The sequence below is a fragment of the Rattus rattus genome, chromosome 11 (genome assembly GCF_011064425.1).
Source record: "Rattus rattus isolate New Zealand chromosome 11, Rrattus_CSIRO_v1, whole genome shotgun sequence".
Classification (NCBI taxonomy): domain Eukaryota; kingdom Metazoa; phylum Chordata; class Mammalia; order Rodentia; family Muridae; genus Rattus; species Rattus rattus.
The window spans coordinates 17,576,146-17,596,064 of record NC_046164.1 but is presented as its reverse complement, the minus strand read 5'-3'; the positions used below and the strand labels follow the sequence as shown (position 1 = coordinate 17,596,064).

Below are 19,919 nucleotides of genomic sequence, written 5' to 3'. Positions count from 1 at the left end.
CTGTTCAGGTTTTTCTGTCCCTGGCACTGCTGCTGTAGGATACATAGAGAACTTTTACATTATTTTCACACTTACTTATTTGGGTTATGAGAAATGGTACAAAAGAGTTGTATGGCTTCCTTTATGAAGGATATGTAAATGTATATGGTATCTGTTGTTTGTTTGGTTTTCTTTGAGGCAGGATCTCTGTGTGGATATATCATCTTGAATGTAAAGAACAGCACTGTTTTAGTGTTCTATTGCTATGAAGACACTCTCTCTCTCTCTCTCTCTCTCTCTCTCACACACACACACACACACACACACACACACACACACACACACACACACACACACAGAGCTTGGCATAGGCTTTTGAAACCTGAGAGCCCACCCCTAGTGATTCTCTTCCTCCAACAAGGCCACACCTCCTAATCTTCCAAATCCTTTCAAGTAGTGCCACTCCCTGGTGACTCAGCATTCAAATATAGGAGCCATAGGGGCCATTCCCATTCAAACCACCACAAGCGCTGTTTATAGTTAGTGTTTGAAAGAGTTGTGTCCATTGTCTTTTTAGATTAGAATCTTTTCTCTTACTATACAGATTGAGCGTCCCTATTCTGAATGTAGGAGATGTTCTGAAACTTTGAGCACTATTATCACATTGTAAAAGTTTTGGGTTTTGGAGCATTTTCGGAATGTGGATTTTAATGTTAAGAGATGATCTACTGTTAAAAGTCTATGCAAACCTCTACCTTCGAATCTAAAGATTTTCTGTATTTCAAGCAAAGGGTTAGCCGTTGTGTAAGAAGTATCTCCAAATACACACCCTCGGTGTGTCACTTGGTGTGTCACTCTGCCACCGTCTTAAGACAGAAGCAGAGAACTTCATCACTTATATTTGCAACTTCTTGCAATACCAGCAGACGACTGGAGCTGGACCAAGCAGAGCCATCCTTTGCCACTGTCCTTGGGATAGGGTTTGCTAGGGTCACAGGGGCATGAAGAGATTCATTACAGAACTCGGGGCAAACATAGGGAAGCCATTCCCTGCTTATGTGTGGACTGAAATAAATGGTCCTTGCCAACTACCATCATTATAATTGTGGTAGTTGTAATGTAGTAAAGACAAAATATGTATGTGTCCAGGTTACTAATTTGAATATTCAATGCAATCTTTAGAAACTTCTTATAGTGAGAACACTGTGTCTGTGTTGTGTTTATAAAAAGCCCCAGCTGTATGTCATCCAGTTTCTGGCCTCTTGATACATTTTATTGATAAAACTCGTCTCTAGTAGTTCTCTAGTGTTTTAGTATATGGTTCAAGTTATTTGTTTCTGCCTGGTTGGGGATTCTGCTTTCTTTTTTAAAATTTTATTTATTTATTCTGCTCTCATATACCCCAACCACAGCCTCTCCTCTTTTGAGCCCCTCCTCCCTCCTCTCCCGGATCTACTGCTCCTCTGTTCCCAGTGATATCAGCCAAACTTGGCATAATGCGATGCAGGATAACCCTCATATCAAGGCTGGACAAGGCATCCCAGTAGAAGGAAAAAGGGCCCACAAGCAGGAAGAAGAGCCATAGAAACCTCCACTTCCCTTGTTAGGAGTCCAACAAGATCCCCAAGCTAGAGAACCACAGAATGTATACAGAAGGCCTGGTGTAGACACATGCAGGCTCCATGGTTGCCGCTTCCACCCTGTGAGCTCTGCTTAGTTGATTCTGGCAGCCATGTTCTCCTGGTGTTCTTGACTCCTCTGGCTCCTACAATCCTTCCTCCCCCTCCTCTGTGGAGGAGCTTCTATTTTGATGGGAGCCATCTGAGTTTTATATTTTCTTAGGGCTATCAGGATATCAGCAAGCAGACTGGATCAGATCCTCTCAGAGTTACAAATTAACATTGGTAATGTCCATAGGATATCTGTGACATCATTAATATATATGATACCTTTAGCTTGGCTGAGATCAGTCCAAAAGAGTATTTTTGTTCAGTTAAGTTGTTTATGAAGTGTGGTTGCAGATACATTTTTCCGTATAAGCATTGTTTTAATAGAGCCAGAATTACTAGACGTGACATGTTGGTTAAAGTGCCTTAGATTGAGTTAGTCCTAGCCACACAGGCGGGAAGATCAAGTTCAGTTCCTACCTGGCCAGCATAATGGGGCTAAGGTGCCCTGTGATGTGGCTCAGTGGTGCCGTGCTTGCCTAGGCACAAAGCCTGGGATTTGTCCCCAGGACTAGGAGGAGGGCATGCTCCCACTTGTACCTCTGTTGGGTGCATGGGCAGAATGCCAAGCATCTTATAAACAAAATTGAAATGCTTTCAGAAAGCATTTGATCATTTTTAATAGTTTCGATACCCACTTTATTCCTAATGTAGAGTAGAAAGAACCATTCACCCAAAACAGTTCAGCTAGGAGAGTTCTCTATAGCTCTTTTAAATTTTGGAGTTGCCAGTTTTTAAATTATCTACGTTAAGTCTAAAGTGATGGCTATATGATCTCTCTCTCTCTCTCTCTCTCTCTCTCTCTCTCTCTCTCTCTCTCTCTCTCTCTGTCTCTCTCTCTCTCTCACACACACATACACACACAAACGTAGTGAAGCATTAGATAACTTTCTCCCTTCCACCCACTTTCTTCCTCCTCTTCTTTATTTTTTTTAATTTATTTATTTTTTGGAGATAGGAGCTCACTATGTATCCCAGTCTGCTGTGGAATTCATGATTCTCCTGCCTCAGCTTCTAAAATGAGTAAATGAGTGATGGGATCATCTATGTGCACCAGCACCTCAGCTTAATAATACATTTATTACTTTTGCACTACAGTTTTTGTATGTACTGGGCTTTAAGAAAATGTAAGTTGGCCACATTTTGTGTGTATGTGCGTGCGCGCGTGCGTGTGTGTGTGTGTGTGTGTGTGTGTGTGTATTTATTTGTGTGTAAGGTGCCATACCTCTGTCTCTGTGGTTTATTTCTTTTTTTTTATATATATTTTTGTTATTATTAACTTGAGTATTTCTTATATACATTTCGAGTGTTAGTCCCTTTCCCGGTTTCCGGGCAAACATCCCCCTCCCCCCTCCCTTTCCTTATGGGTGTTCCCCTCCCAACCCTCCCCCCCTTGTTTCCCTCTCCCCAACAGTCTAGTTCACTGGGGGTTCAGTCTTAGCAGGACCCAGGGCTTCCCCTTCCACTGGTGCTCTTACTAGGATATTCATTGCTACCTATGAGGTCAGAGTCTAGGGTCAGTCCATGTATAGTCTTTGGGTAGTGGCTTAGTCCCTGGAAGCTCTGTTTGGTTGGCATTGCTGTACATATGGGGTCTCGAGCTCCTTCAAGCTCTTCCAGTTCTTTCTCTGATTCCTTCAACGGGGGTCCTGTTCTCAGTTCAGTGGTTTCCTGCTGGCATACGCCTCTGTATTTGCTGTATTATGGCTGTGTCTCTCAGGAGCGATATGCATTCACTTTTTGATCATCCGTCTTGAGTTTCATTTGTTCTAGGCATCTAGGGTAATTCGAGCATTTGGGCTAATAGCCACTTATCAATGAGTACATACCATGTATGTCTTTCTGTGATTGGGTTAGCTCACTCAGGATGATATTTTCCAGTTCAACCATTTGCCTCGAATTTCATAAAGTCATTGTTTTTGATAGCTGAGTAATATTCCATTGTGTAGATGTACCACATTTTCTGTATCCATTCCTCTGTTGAAGGGCATCTGGGTTCTTTCCAGCTTCTGGCTATTATAAATAAGACTACGATGAACATAGTGGAGCACATGTCTTTTTTATATGTTGGGGCATCTTTTTGGGTATATGCCCAAGAGAGGTATAGCTGGATCCTCAGGCAGTTCAATGTCCAATTTTCTGAGGAACCTCCAGACTGATTTCCAGAATGGTTGTACCAGTCTGCAACCCCACCAACAATGGAGGTGTTCCTCTTTCTCCACATCCTCGCCAGCATTTGCTGTCACCTGAGTTTTGATCTTAGCCATTCTCACTGGTGTGAGGTGAAATCTCAGGGTTGTTTTGATTTGCATTTCCTTATGACTAACGATGTTGAACATTTCTTTAGGTGTTTCTCGGCCATTCGGTATTCCTCAGCTGTGAATTCTTTGTTCAGCTCTGAACCCCATTTTTTAATAGGGTTATTTGTCTCCCTGCGGTCTAACTTCTTGAGTTCTTTGTATATTTTGGATATAAGCCCTCTATCTGTTGTAGGATTGGTAAAGATCTTTTCCCAATCTGTTGGTTGTCGTTTTGTCCTAACCACAGTGTCCTTTGCCTTACAGAAGCTTTGCAGTTTTATGAGATCCCATTTGTCGATTCTTGATCTTAAAGCATAAGCCATTGGTGTTTTGTTCAGGAAATTTTTTCCAGTGCCCATGTGTTCCAAATGCTTCCCTAGTTTTTCTTCTATTAGTTTGAGTGTATCTGGTTTGATGTGGAGGTCCTTTATCCACTTGGACTTAAGCTTTGTACAGGGTGATAAGCATGGATCGATCTGCATTTTTCTACATGTTGACCTCCAGTTGAACCAGCACCATTTGCTGAAAATGCTATCTTTTTTCCATTGGATGGTTTTGGTTCCTTTGTCAAAAATCAAGTGCCCATAGGTGTGTGGGTTCATTTCTGGGTCTTCAATTCTGTTCCATTGGTCTGTCTGTCTGTCTCTGTACCAATACCATGCAGTTTTTATCACTATTGCTCTATAATACTGCTTGAGTTCTGGGATAGTGATTCCCCCTGAAGTCCTTTTATTGTTGAGGATAGTTTTAGCTATCCTGGGTTTTTTGTTATTCCAGATGAATTTGCAAATTGTTCTGTCTAACTCTTTGAAGAATTGGATTGGTATTTTGATGGGGATTGCATTGAATCTGTAGATAGCTTTTGGTAGAATGGCCATTTTTACTATATTAATCCTGCCAATCCATGAGCATGGGAGATCTTTCCATCTTCTGAGATCTTCTTCAATTTCTTTCTTCAGAGTTTTGAAGTTCTTATTATACAGATCTTTTACTTGCTTGGTTAAAGTCACACCGAGGTACTTTATATTATTTGGATCTATTATGAAGGGTGTCATTTCCCTAATTTCTTTCTCGGCCTGTTTCTCTTTTGTGTAGAGGAAGGCTACTGATTTATTTGAGTTAATTTTATACCCAGCCACTTTGCTTGAAGTTGTTTATCAGCTTTAGTAGTTCTCTGGTGGAACTTTTGGGATCACTTAAATATACTATCATATCATCTGCAAATAGTGATATTTTGACTTCTTCTTTTCGATCTGTATCCCCTTGACTCCTTTTGTTGTCTGATTGCTCTGGCTAGAACTTCAAGAACTATATTGAATAAGTAGGGAGAGAGTGGGCAGCCTTGTCTAGTCCCCTGATTTTAGTGGGATTGCTTCAAGTTTCTCTCCATTTAGTTTAATGTTAGCAACTGGTTTGCTGTATATAGCTTTTTTACTATGTTTAGGTATGGGCCTTGAATTCCTATTCTTTCCAGGACTTTTATCATGAAGGGGTGTTGAATTTTGTCAAATGCTTTCTCAGCATCTAATGAAATGATCATGTGGTTTTGCTCTTTCAGTTTGTTTATATAATGGATCACGTTGATGGTTTTCCGTATATTAAACCATCCCTGCATGCCTGGGATGAAGCCTACTTGATCATGGTGGATGATTGTTTTGATGTGCTCTTGGATTGGGTTTGCCAGAATTTTATTGGTATTTTTTGCATCGATATTCATAAGGGAAATTGGTCTGAAGTTCTCTTTTCTTTGTTGGGTCTTTGTGTGGTTTAGGTATAAGAGTAATTGTGGCTTCATAGAAGGAATTCGGTAGTGCTCCATCTGTTTCAATTTTGTGGAATAGTTTGGATAATATTGGTACGAGGTCTTCTATGAAGGTCTGATAGAATTCTGCACTAAACCAGTCTGGACCTGGGCTCTTTTTGGTTGGGAGACCTTTAATGACTTCTTCTATTTCCTTAGGAGTTATGGGGTTGTTTAACTGGTTTATCTGTTCCTGATTTAACTTCGGTACCTGGTATCTGTCTAGGAAATTGTCCATTTCCTGCAGGTTTTCAAGTTTTGTTGAATATAGGCTTTTATAGTAAGATCTGATGATTTTTTGAATTTCCTCTGAATCTGTAGTTATGTCTCCCTTTCATTTCTGATTTTGTTAATTTGGACACACTCTCTGTGTCCTCTCGTTAGTCTGGCTAAGGGTTTATCTATCTTGTTGATTTTCTCAAAGAACCAACTTTTGGTTCTGTTGATTCTTTCTATGGTCCTTTTTGTTTCTACTTGGTTGATTTCGGCTCTGAGTTTGATTATTTCCTGCCTTCTACTCCTCCTGGGTGTATTTGCTTCTTTTTGTTCTAGAGCTTTTAGGTGTGCTGTCAAGCTGCTGACATATGCTCTTTCCTGTTTCTTTCTGCAGGCACTCAGCGCTATGAGTTTTCCTCTTAGCACAGCTTTCATTGTGTCCCATAAGTTTGGAAATGTTGTATCTTCATTTTCATTAAATTCTAAAAAGTCTTTAATTTCTTTCTTTTATTTCTTCCTTGACCAGTTTATCATTGAGTAGAGCATTGTTCAATTTCCACGTATATGTGGGCATTCTTCCCTTATTGTTATTGAAGACCAGTTTTAGGCCGTGGTGGTCTGATAGCACGCATGGGATTATTTCTATCTTTCTATACCTGTTGAGGCCCGTTTTTTGACCAATTATATGGTCAATTTTGGAGAAAGTGCCATGAGGAGCTGAGAAGAAGGTATATCCTTTTACTTTGGATAGAATGTTCTATAAATATCTGTTAAGTCCATTTGGCTCCATGACTTCTCTTAGTCTGTCTACGTCTCTGTTTAATTTCTGTTTCCATGATCTGTCCATTGATGAGAGTGGGGTGTTGAAATCTCCCACTATTATTGTGTGAGGTGCAATGTGTGTTTTGAGCTTTAGTAAGGTTTCTTTTTTACATGTGTAGGTGCCCTTGTATTTGGGGCATAGATATTTAGGATTGAGAGTTCATCTTGGTGGATTTTTCCTTTGATGAATATGAAGTGTCCTTCCTTATCTTTTTTTTGATGACTTTTAGTTGAAAATTGATTTTATCTGATATTAGAATGGCTACTCCAGCTTGCTTCTTCTGACCATTGGCTTGGAAAGTTGTTTTCCAGCCTTTCACTCTGAGGTAGTGTCTGTCTTTGTCTCTGAGGTGTGTTTCCTGTAGGCAGCAGAATGCAGGGTCCTCGTTGCGTATCCAGTTTGTTAATCTATGTCTTTTTATTGGAGAGTTGAGGCCATTGATGTTGAGAGATATTAAGGAATAGTGATTATTGCTTCCGGTTGTATTCATATTTGGATGTGAGGTTATGTTTGTGTGCTTTTCTTCTCTTTGTTTTGTTGCCAAGACGATTAGTTTCTTGCTTCTTCTAGGGTATAGTTTGCCTCCTTATGTTGGGCTTTACCATTTATTATCCTTTGTAGTGCTGGATTTGTAGAAAGATATTGTGTAAATTTGGTTTTGTCATGGAATATCTTGGTTTCTCCATCTATGTTGATTGAGAGTTTTGCAGGATACAGTAACCTGGGCTGGCATTTGTGTTCTCTTAGGGTCTGTATGACATCAGTCCAGGATCTTCTGGCCTTCATAGTTTCTGGCGAAAAGTCTGGTGTGATTCTGATAGGTCTGCCTTTATATGTTACTTGGCCTTTTTCCCTTACTGCTTTTAATATTCTTTCTTTATTTTGTGCGTTTGGTGTTTTGACTATTATGTGACGGGAGGTGTTTCTTTTCTGGTCCAATCTATTTGGAGTTCTGTAGGCTTCTTGTATACCTATGGGTATCTCTTTTTTTAAGTTAGGGTAGTTTTCTTCTATGATTTTGTTGAAGATATTTACTGGTCCTTTGAGCTGGGAGTCTTCACTCTCTTCTATACCTATTATCCTTAGGTTTGATCTTCTCATTGAGTCCTGGATTTCCTGTATGTTTTGGACCAGTAGCTTTTTCCGCTTTACATTATCTTTGACAGTTGAGTCAATGATTTCTATGGAATCTTCTGCTCCTGAGATTCTCTCTTCCATCTCTTGTATTCTGTTGGTGAAGCTTGTATCTACAGCTCCTTGTCTCTTCTTTTGGTTTTCTATCCAGGGTTGTTTCCATGTGTTCTTTCTTGATTGCTTCTATTTCCATTTTTAATTCCTTCAACTGTTTGATTGTGTTTTCCTGGAATTCTTTCAGGGATTTTTGTGTCTCCTCCCTATGGGCTTCTATTTGTTTATTTATGTTTTCCTGGAATTCTTTCAGGGATTTTTGTGTCTCCTCTCTATGGGCTTCTACTTGTTTATTTATGTTTTCCTGGAATTCTTTCAGGCATTTTTGCGATTCCTCTCTGTAGGCTTCTACTTGTTCTGTAAGGGAGTTCTTCACGTCTTTCTTGAAGTCCTCCAGCATCATGGTCAAATATGATTTTGAATCTAGATCTTGCTTTTCTGGTGTGTTTGGATATTCCATGTTTGTTTTGATGGGAGAATTGGGCTCCGATGGTGCCAGGTAGTCTTGGTTTCTGTTGCTTGGGTTCCTGCGCTTGCCTCTCGCCATCAGATTATCTCTAGTGTTACTTTGTTCTGCTATTTCTGACAGTGGCTGAACTGTCCTATAAGCCTGTGTGTCAGGAGTGCTGTAGACCTGTTTTCCTGTTTTCTTTCTGCCAGTTATGGGGACAGAGTGTTCTGCTTTCGGGCGTGTAGTTTTTCCTCTCTACAGGTCTTCAGCTGTTCCTGTGGACCTGTGTCTTGAGTTCACCAGGCAAGTCACTTGCAGCAGAAAAGTTGGTCTTACCTGTGGACCCGAGGCTCAAGTTCGCTCGCGGGGTGCTGCCCACGGGCTCTCCGCGGTGGCAGCAACCAGGAAGATCTGCGCCGCCCCTTCCGGGAGGTTCCGTGCACCAGGGTTCCAGATATCTTTTTGGTGTTTTTCCTCTGGGCTCAGTACTGTGTGCAGCGTGCAGTCTCTTCTGGTTTCCCAGGCGTGTCCGCCTCTCTGAAGGTTTAGCTCTCCCTCCCACGGGATTTGGGTGCAGAGAACTGTTTATCCGGTCGGTCCCTTCAGGTGCGGTGTCTCAGACGCGGTGGACCTGCTGCTCCTGGGCCCTCCTCTACGGGTACCCAGAGGCCGTTGACAGTTTCCTCCTGGGCCAGGGATGTGGGCAGGGGTGGGCAGCGTTGGTGGTCTCCTCCGCTCTGCTGCCTCAGGAGTGCCCGCCGACCAGGCGGCGAACTCCCCTCCAGGGGCCTGGGAGCAGAGAGCTGCTGAGGGCAGGGATCCGCAGGCCCGCGTCTGGCCAAACACCGAAGTGTCCGGTCCCAGAGGAACTCCGCCTCTGTGAGACCTGAGTTTACCAGGCAAGTCGTTTGTAGCAGAAAAGTTGGTCTTACCTGTGGACCCGAGGCTCAAGTTCGCTTTCGGGGTGCTGCCCACGGGCTCTCCGCGGCGGCAGCAACCAGGAAGATCGGTTTATTTCTTTGTGTAGCATCTGCTCTTTTTCTTTGCTTACTCTAATCTATGCAAATATTTTAAAGGAATTGACATCTTTAAAGCAAATACAACTTTCTTTAGGATTTAAGATACTTCACCTTAACTACTGTTGCCATTTTTGCTTTCAATGGATTAAAAATAGAATTTTGAAGTCTTTGGATGATCCTGTAATCTACAATGGAATCTAAATAAGCAGTCTAAGAAATTGTATTATCCATACTGAAAAGAGCAAAAGGGATATCAATGTTTTCTTTACCTAGTGTATTTAAAATATTACAACATGCAATCCATAACAAAATCATTTTGGTATTTCATGTGTCTATTTAATTTTATACTTTTGGTGGTGCTGGAGGTTGAACTCAAGGTTAAAAGCTAGTTTGTGTCTTTTGTTTATAACCACACTCAGCAAAGATTTTTCGTATTTCAAGGACTATTTGCATAAGGCTAATGTTTACTGTGTTGTACAGATCATGTCTGTCTATAGAGTCAGAATAAATTCTTAGTATTATGATAGGTGGACAGCAAAAAGAAAGGTACTTTGTATGAACATTGAGGAATGTAATAGCTTGTTACCAAGCCAAAAATTATGATAACTTTAATTTCCTTTCTTTCTTTGTTTCCTTCTTTGTTTCTTTTTTCTTTCTTTTCTTAAAGCTCATTTGTTGAGAAAACGAAATAATTTGAAACACTGAATATACTTTTACTTTTTAGTTGCTCATAATACCCAAGTTAAATAATCATTTTTTCCTCTTTATATATATTTATACGTTTGTGTTTCCATGAAATTTCAGTATATGTTCATAATCTTTAGCATAAATGCAGTTCCACCTACAACGAAGATTTTGTGCTGCAGTTGGAGAAGGAGTTGGTCCAAGCCAGACTGAGTGAAGCTGAGTCTCAGTGTGCCCTGAAGGAGATGCAGGACAAAGTGCTGGACATAGAGAAGGTAAGAGGCTGCGTGGTACCTGCTTCTCAGCCTGCGGGAGGTATACCAGATGCTGTCAAGTACTTGTTAAAGAGTTGGCTTGGACGTGATGTTTTACACATGAGGAACTATGAGTATGAGTTGATTGAATCAGCAAACAAGGAAATGTTGCTAGTGAATACAGGAGGTAGCTTGCAGCACGTACAGCCAGGAAGGGTGGCACTCACCTAAAATCCCCAGCACTGGGAGGTGGAAGTTCAAGGTCAGCCTTGGCTGCCTGGTAAGGTGAGGGTCAGCTGGTGTGCATGAGACCCCGCCTGAAGAGAGGGGATAGGCAGAAAATAAACGTAACCGTAAGGCTGCCAATTCAGAATCCTTCACTAGGTCAGTGAGCTCAGGATTGTTCTCCACCTCCTCTTCAATCCGATTCAGGGCATCTGGTCTTTACATTGAGGACTTTGGTCCATTCGGGGTTGAGTTTTGTGCAGAGATAAATACAGATCTATTTGCATTCTTCTTTAAGCAACCATCCAGTTTGATCAAGTATTTGTTGAAGATGCTATCTTTTTTCCAGTGTGTAGTTTTGGATTCTTTGTTAAAAATCAGGCATCCATGGGTGTGTGGACTTACATCTGGATCTTCAGTTTGATTCCGTTGATTTAATTGGTTCAGTTAGCCAATGTGTTTGTTGTCATGTCAATACCACGCTATTTTTATTATGATAGCTGTGTGGCCAACTTACCTTCTAGCAGTTCTCCCATTGTTCAATCTTGTTTTAGCTATTTCTGGATCTTTGTGTTTCCATACAAAACTGAAGATTGATTTTTCAATTTCTTTGAAGAGTTTTGTTACAATTCAATGGGGATTGCATTGAATCTGTAGATTGCTCTTGGTAGGATGGCCGCTTTGACTATATTAATTCTACCAGTCCATGAGTATGGGAGCTCATCTCATCTTCACAGTTAACTGTGCCAGTTCCTCTTTGTTTCTTTGATACAACTCCATGTTCCATATTTAAGAGTACAAGTAGAGCTCTATCCCCAGAGTCTGCATGGTGGAAGGAGAGAGGGCTAACTCCTATAGCTTACTCTCCAGCCTCCACACATGTATGCATGTGTACAAACAGGCATATATAGCTAATTTAAAAAAATCTTAATTTTTCTCTGACTTTAGAAGAACAACTCATTTCCTGATGAGAATAACATTGCAAGGCTTCAGGAAGAACTCATTGCTGTGAAGCTGAGGGAAGCTGAAGCCATTATGGGTTTGAAAGAACTTCGACAGCAAGTCAGAGACTTAGAAGAGCACTGGCAGGTATGTCAGGCCTGACCTGCTTTCTTAAAGGGACTAAAACGGAAGAACTTGGTTTGTGTGAATTTGAAATAGCAGGTGATGAAGAATCTTGCTTTTTGTCACAATTGAGACACCCCCAAATCCTCCCAGACACACCCTTTGCCTTCTTCCCTCCCACCTTCAGGACTCTTTTTTTCCTAAACTCACTGGTCCAGTCTGTGCTGCACATGTACTTATGGGTATGGGATCATTCCTTTGAGCAAGATTGATCTTCCAGGGGTCACATTCTTAAAGGAAACCTACCCTGCCTTATCCAGGAGCAACTGTCAGGAGCACGTGCTTGCCCTGCTTCATGCCGGAATGCCCACTGGCTTGGTTATACAGGCCGTGTGCAGCAACTGCAGCTGCTGACAGTTCATGAGTGCAGTGTCCTGTCAGGCCAGGACCCTGCTTGCCCTGGTCTTCCCCAGCACTCCTAGGCGTTTCCATTCCCTCCTCACAGTGGTCCCCGAGCCTTGCTGGGATAGAGTGGGACACAGATGCCTTCTTTATGGCTGAGCTGTCCATATGAACTTGTTCTCTGCACTTTGATCATTTGCCAGTTTCTGTGTTAGCTACGACCGACCCACTGCACAAGGAAATTAGTCTGATGAATCGCTCTAACCTATGGTATAGAAATGGAACTTAAGTCTTTGGCTGTGAACCTAGCCTTTAACTGCTGAGCCATCTTTCCAACCCTAGAAATGAAACTGAGAGGGCAATTTGATAGTCTGCTCATTCATCAAATGAAGATTTTCTTTACTATTAGGTACATTGCTGGGAAGTGTGAACCACCTGAAGGGGACATCAATGTATATACATACATTTTAACTTCTTTTGAAAATGCTTGTTAAAAAATAAATGACACTTTAGGTATATTTCCACGAACGTGAAATTAGGTCAAAGAACAAAATGTAACAATCTCTAAGACAGAGAAGAATGAGTTTTTAAATAAGTTACTGGGGTGATGAAGTACACCCTTTAATCCCAGCATTTGGGAGACAGAGGCAATCAGATTGATGAGTTTGAGGCTAGCCTGGCCTACGAAGTGACTTCCAGGACAACCAAGGCTACACAGGAAAAAAAAAAACCCTATCTTCAACCCTTTCCCCCACCAAAAAATCCCCATACAATTTCAGAACGGTGGTCTTGGCTTGAATGGGGTGGGAGGGGTGGGGGACTGGGGGAAGGTTGAGAGGTTGGGAGGATAGGAAGAGAGAGATCTAATAAAGGTTGAAATTGGTCTTTGAGGGGTCCTGTGAGATGACTCAGTGGGAGGAGACACTTGGCTGCAAGGCCTCATAACTAAGGCTGAGCACCTGAGTTAGGTTCCCTGGATTCACATGGTGAAAGAGAACTGACTCACAGGTTGCCCTCTGACCTCCATATATGTGCTATGGCATATTCCTCACCCCCAAACCAGTGAATAAATATAATATAATTTTAGAAGAACATGGCTTTTAATAATTGAATTTTCAAAAATTCAGGTTCAATAGCATAAATTAAGCTGGGCTTGGTGATGTCTCTCTGGAATCCCAGCCCTTAGGAGGCTGAGACAGGAAGAGCATACGTCCAAAGCCAACCAGGAGTAAGATTACAAGGCAAAAGCTTCTCTTAAACAGATTAACAATTGATGATGGGCAGTGCTTACATGCGTGCTCTGTTAACTCATCCCCTGTAGAGTACGTGTTGCAATCTCATGGTTTCTGCTTTAGCGTCACGTAGCTCGGACTTCTGGGAGGTGGAAAGACCCACCCAAGAGAAACGCCGTGAGTGAGCTGCAGGGTGAGCTAATGAGCATTCGCCTCAGAGAAGCGGAGACCCAGGCAGAGATGAGAGAGATGAAGCAGAGGATGATGGAGATGGAGACGCAGGTATGATGGGCCGGCCCAGGTAGGCGGGAAGTAGCGTGGATCAGAGCACCACACAGCTGTCTTCTCAAATGTATTTTATATAGCTAAACATACCAGTGGCGAGATACTGTGAGGTTAAGCACAGTGAAAACGTGGGGTTTAAATGGAAAGTGTGAACATTGTGCTGTCATGTTTAAGGGAGTGGTAAATGAATCAGGTTCACTGTGGTGTAGTCCTTAGGACTGACACAAAAGCTGAGGTCTAGACGGCAGTTTCTAGTCCTCCTGCAGACAGACAGAACTTACCTTTTGCTGCCTGCCCTTGTTCTCTGAAGACAGTGCTGTTAGCAGACCTGGAGCTCCAGCAACTCAGTCTTTGTTGTTTGTTTGTTTGTTTGTTTGTTTGTTTGTTTCAGTTAAGCTGGCTGGCTAGCACAGTCCAGTGATCTGTCTGCCTGCCTCCCTGCCTGCCTGTACTGTGTGCAACGCTAGAGTTAAACGTGAGCTCACTTTCTGTATGAGTCCTGAGGAATCTAAACTCGGGTCTCCACACTTAGACAGCAAGCGCGCTCTCTGAGCCATTAATGTGCCCCAGCCTCTCAGCGCCGAGATTATAGGCAAATCATTTTTCCTCTCAGAGATGTAATCTCTGCTTTGACCCTTCAATAAATTTGAAACAAGTTAGACTTTTGGGTTTATTAGTAAAACTCATCAGGTTGCCTTATTGCACAAATTAAGAAGGAAAAATCCTCAATTTGAATACTTTTTTTAACATTTGAGCTAGAAATCATTTGTTTTATTTCTCTACCCCGTGCATTATATGATATTTAGCAGCACCCTGACTCTGCCTACCAGATGGTTTTCTCCGTAATGAGTAAAACATTTCAAGTAGAGAATCACATTTTGTCAGCTACAATGGTCATTCTGCCTTTCCCAGTATATAGTGTGATTGTGAGTAATTAAGTCTTCTCATGTTCCCCTTTTCTATATTAAATCCCTATCTTAAATAAATTTGGCTTAAGATGTGCAAATTATTGTGTTTATAAGACCTGTTGTGGGGGCTGGAGAGATGGCTCAGTGGTTAAGAGCACTGACTGCTCTTCCAGAGGTCCTGAGTTCAATTCCCAGCAACCACACGGTGGCTCACAACAATCTGTAATGGGGATTCAATGTCTTCTTCTGGTGTGTCTGAAGACAGTGACAGTGAACTCATATATATGAAATAAAGACCTGTTGTATTGTACAGGGATATTTGGCTTTTTTGAGTTAAGTTTATCTGAGCTGTATTTCACACAAGGCTGTCCTGTAGGATCTGTGGAACAGATTGCAGATCTCTGCTGAGAGCGAAATCTTCAGATGCTCAAGTTCCTTAAATAAAGTGGTTTATTATTTGTATCTAACCTATATACATTCTTCAGTATACTTTAAACCATCCTTAGGTACAAGGCCCAATATAGCACAAATGTGAGAGAAATAATTGTTACTCCATCCTGTTTAGGGAATAACAAAAGTCTGCACATGTACGGTACAGATACATTTAGAAAACTTTATCCTTAGCAGTGTGAATTCATGGATCCATAGAAGTGCTAATGGAACATGTGATTGGTTGTTTCAGAGGATTTCTTCAGTCAGTAGGGGGCATAGTCTACTCACATGTCACTTTGTATTCCAGTGAACAAATAAATGGACATTCCATGTCAGGCACCATACTTTAATTAATTAATTACATTAATTAAATTACTTTAATCCAATTACTTTCTCAGAAACGTTTATTGAAATTAAAAATATGGAAGAGGCTAAAATTATGCCCTTGTTTCCCCCAACCGTTTTTGTGACAGTACAAAGGACCTTCTCCTTTTTCGTCTTCATTTCAGTCTTGGCAGCTGAGTATTTCCTTTTGTATGAGGCCTCTCTGGAATGCATGGCAGATCGGGAGTACCTGCCAGCCCTCTAACCAGCACAGGGTCTGGCTGCCGTGGGGCTTCCCCTTCGAGGCTTTGTAACCTCAGGCTACCCTTTTGGCTGCATCTGCACCTGGGCACCGGAGGCGGCAGCAGCACCGCCCACTCTCCTGGCCACAGGGTTCTTCTCCTGCGTATCAGGTTTCTCTGCCTTTTCACCCGTCTTAAGATGGGGAAAGAGCCACAAGTGTTTTTTAATGCATAATATGCTAAAAACTTCCAAATTCAATGTACACTGAAGTGCTGAATTTTATAAATGAGCTTTATCTCAGTGAAACTCGTAAAAACCCAGCCTCACAGTTTCTTATACATCCTGCCTGTCCATATATCGTGGTTCCACTTAAACTAATTTCTGTCTGTTGAGATTTTTGTCTTGATTCCTTTCCTTCTTCATCTCTTGGATTTAGTTTGGTTTGACTTTATCTTCACAGGTGACTGGTTTAGTGTCCCTTCAAGCTGTTTGTTAATGGCTGCTTTCTGTTTGACAAAAAGCATCTTTTTTTTTTTTTTAAGATTTATTCATTTATTATATATAAGTACACCAGAAGAAGGCATGGGATCTCTTTACAGATAGTTGTGAGCCACCATGTGGTTGCTGGGAATTGAACTCAGGACCTCTGGAAGAGCAGTCGGTGCTCTTGACCTCTGAGCCATCTCTGCAGCCTGACAAAAAGCATCTTTAGTTAGTGCTGCCTTCAAACAATAGTGCTGAGCAGCGGATTGTGTGGTGAGTGAACTCACAGTAACTGCCGTTGTTCTCAGATGGTCCCAGCCTTCAGAGTATCTTTGTCACACATACGTTAACGTGTGAGTACTTCATCCTACCAATTGAGTTATATTGCTCTTGTGAAATCCATTTTTCTTTTCAGTTAATTCAACTTCAGCTCTTTATTTCTTTGTGTAGACTATATTCCTGTCTGATATGTCTTTATTTCTTATTTCTTCTGCTTAAAGACTTTTCTTTTTGAGACTGGATCTCTGCAGCCCTGGTTTTCCTGGAACTTAGATTTTTTGAGATTGTTTTTGCTATTTGAAGAAGTTTTTGTTTATCCAATTTTCAGAATCTTATTTAATTATGTATATGTGTGAGTATGGGCATGTGAGTGCAGGTAGTCATGGAGGCCGGAGGCATAGGATCCCTTGAAGCTGGAGTTACAGGTGGCTGTGAGCCACCCAGTGTGGGTACCAGGAATTGAATTTGAGTCCCTTGCAAGAGCAGTGTGGTGGTTTGTATATGCTTGGCCCAAGGAGTGGCACTATTAGGAGGTGTGGCCTTGTTGGTGTGGGTGTGGCCTTGTTGGTGTGGGTGTGGCCTTGTTGGAGGAGGTGTGTCACTGTGGGCATGGACTTTAAGGCCCTCGTCCTAGCTGCTTGGAAGCCACTCTTCTCCTAGGGGCCTTCAGTTACAGATGTAGGACTTTCACCTCCTCCTGCCCCATGCCTGCCTGGACACTGCCATGCTCTTGCCTTCGTGATAATGGACTGAACCTCTGAACCTGTAGCCAGCCCCAGTTAAATGTTTTGTAAGAATTCCCTTAGTCATGGTGTCTGTTCACAGCAGAAAAACCGTAATCAAGACAACAGCATGCATTCTTAAACTCCTCAACCTATATTTCTCCTAATTTAAAGAGCAGGCACTGCTTTTCTTATTTATTTCTTATTTATTTATTTATTTATTTATTTATTTAATACACTGTAGCTGTCTTCACACACACCAGAAGAGGGCATCAGATCCCATTACAGATGGTTGTGAGCCACCGTGTAGATGCTGGGAATTGAACTCAGGACCTCTGGAAGAGCAGTCGGTGCTCTAACCGCTGAGCCATCTCTCCAGCACCAGACACTGCTCTTCATTTACAGATGCTTTCTGGGCTCTGCTTACCCTTTGGAGATATGTCTGTGCACAGGCCTTACCTCCTGTGTCCATGCTAACCAGGCTGAGCCCCTACGTCTATCAGATAATTCAGTTTCTCTGTCATCCCAAGGCTGCTTGAGTGCATTGCTTTGTCTCTTGTTATGCACTCCTGTCTAGTCCTGTCGTGCTTGGCCTGTTGGGTGTGGGTTAGCAAGACTAACAGTGTCAACTTACCTGGACCCCTGGGAGCTCCCAGAGACTGAGCCAGCTACCAAAGAGCATACAGGGGCTGGCCCAAAGCCCCCCGGCACCTTGTCTGGCCTCAGTGGGAGAGGATGCACCTAATCCTGCAGAGACTTGATGCCCCAGGGTGGGGGACATACCTGGGGGAGGCACCTGTCAGAGTCAAAAGGGAAGAGGTGAGGGGGAAGAGCTCTGGGGACCAAGGAAGGGCAACATTTGTGATGTAAATAAATAATCTTAAAAAAGACTCGGGCCAACCTTTGGGTATGTGACAAAAAGTGTTCAAGAGCTTATGAGTCTTTTTTTTTTAATTGGATATTTTTTATTTACATTTCAAATGTTATTCCCTTTCCCAGTTTCCTGGCCATAAGCCCCCTATCCCATCCCCTGCCCCTTCTTCTAAGAAGGTGTTTCCCCTCCCCAACCACTCCACCTTTCCACCCCCACCCCCTGACATTCCCCTGCACTGGGGAGGTCCAGCCTTGGCAGGACCAAGGGCTTCTCCTCCCATTGGTGCCCAACAAGGCCATCCTCTGCTACATATGCAGCTGGAGCCATGGGTCTGTTTGTGTGTACTCTTTGGGTAGTGGTTTAGTCCCTAGGAGCTCTGGATGGTTGGTATTGTTGTCTTTGGGGTTGCAAACCCTTTCAGCTCCTTCAATCCTTTCTCTAACTCCTCCAATGGGGACCCTGTTCTCAGTACAATGGTTGACTACAAGCATCCACCTCTGTATTTCTCAGGCTCTGGCAGAGTCTCTCAGGTGACAGCTATATCAGGCTCCTGTCAGCATGAACTTCTTGGCTTCATCAATATTATATAGCTTTGGTGACTGTATGTATATGGGTTGTGTACCCATGTGGGGCAGGCTCTGAATGGCCATTCCTTCCGTCTCTGCTCCAAACTTTGCCTCCATGCCCCCTCCTATGAATATTTTGTTCCCTTTTAAGAAGGAGTGAAGCATCCACACTTTGGTCATCCTTCTTCTTGAGCTTGATGTGGTCTGTGGATTATATCTTGGGTATTCTGAGCTTTTGGGCTAATAGCCACGTATCAATGAATGCATACCATGTGTGTTTTTCTGTGATTGGGTTACCTCACTCAGGATGATATTTTCTAGTTCCATCCATTTGCCTATGAATTTCATAAAGTCATTGTTTTTGATATCTGAATAGTACTCCATTGTGTAGATGTACCACATTTTCTGTATCCATTCCTCTGTTGAAGGGCATCTGGGTTCTTTCCAGCTTCTGGCTATTATAAATAAGGCTGCTATAAGCATAGTGGAGCATGTGTCCCTGTTGTATGTTAGAGCATCATTTGGGTATATGCCCAGGAAAGGTATAACTGGGTTCTTAGGTAGTGGAATGTCCGATTTCTTGAGGAACCTTCAGACTGATTTCCAGAATGGTTGTACCAGTTTGCAGTCCCACCAACAATGGAGGAGTGTTCCTCTTTTTCCATATCCTTGCCAGCATCTGTTGTCACCTGAGTTTTTGATCTTAGCCATTCTGACTGGTGTGAGGTGGAATCTCAGGGTTGTTTTGATTTGAATTTCCCTGATGACTAACGATGTTGAACATTTCTTTAGGTGTTTCTCAGCCATTCGGCATTCCTCAGCTGAGAATTCTCTGTTTAGCTCTGTACCCCATTTTTAATAGGGTTACTTGATTCTCTGGAGTGTTCCTCAATTTCTTTCTTCAGAGACTTGAAGTTCTTGTCATACAGATCTTTCCCTTGCTTGGTCAGAGTCACACTGAGGTACTTTATGTTAGTTGTGACTACTGTGAAGGGCATCATCTTTCTAGGCCAACCCTTGGCTTCCACTAGTCTGATGGTCATCCTAGCTAAATTGTCTTTACAGCTTAGAGCTGCTTCTGCCCTGGTAAGAAAAGCTTAAATCCCCTCCCTTTTTCCTTAGGAGGCTTCTAGGTTAAACTGAGTTCAAGCTTGGTCCGAATCCCCAGGCTTATTTAATCAGAAGACTGGTGTCAGTATTCTGGCTCTAACCATCCCCAGAGATCAAAGTCCTCATCATCTGTTAGTTTGTAGCTTCCATTGTTATCCCCCATTTATTTTTCCTCTTTCCTAATTTTAGTTTTTTCATTTATTTTCTCTTGTAAGAAATTTTCTCTTGACTTCTTTATTACTTCTTATTACTGTTTATTACCTGGAAAATTGGAAATACTTCCCTGGCTAAATGAATTCTAAAGGCAGTAATTATGTCTTGATTTTT

General features: G+C 42.2%; 1 protein-coding gene across 7 annotated transcripts in view; it reads left to right on the top strand.

The window, feature by feature from the left end:
* Evi5 (ecotropic viral integration site 5) overlaps window positions 1-19,919 on the top strand; it is a 157,703-nt gene that overhangs the window by 80,702 nt on the left and 57,082 nt on the right. For all 7 annotated transcript variants that reach the window (XR_004389481.1, XM_032917016.1, XM_032917011.1 and 4 more), the window contains 3 exons: window positions 10,329-10,463; window positions 11,616-11,756; window positions 13,490-13,648. Coding sequence is in view for 6 of the 7 variants with exons in the window: in XM_032917016.1 (XP_032772907.1) it covers window positions 10,329-10,463; window positions 11,616-11,756; window positions 13,490-13,648 (435 nt within the window). In the remaining variant the exon portion in view is untranslated. The remainder of the gene's footprint in view (window positions 1-10,328; window positions 10,464-11,615; window positions 11,757-13,489; window positions 13,649-19,919) is intronic.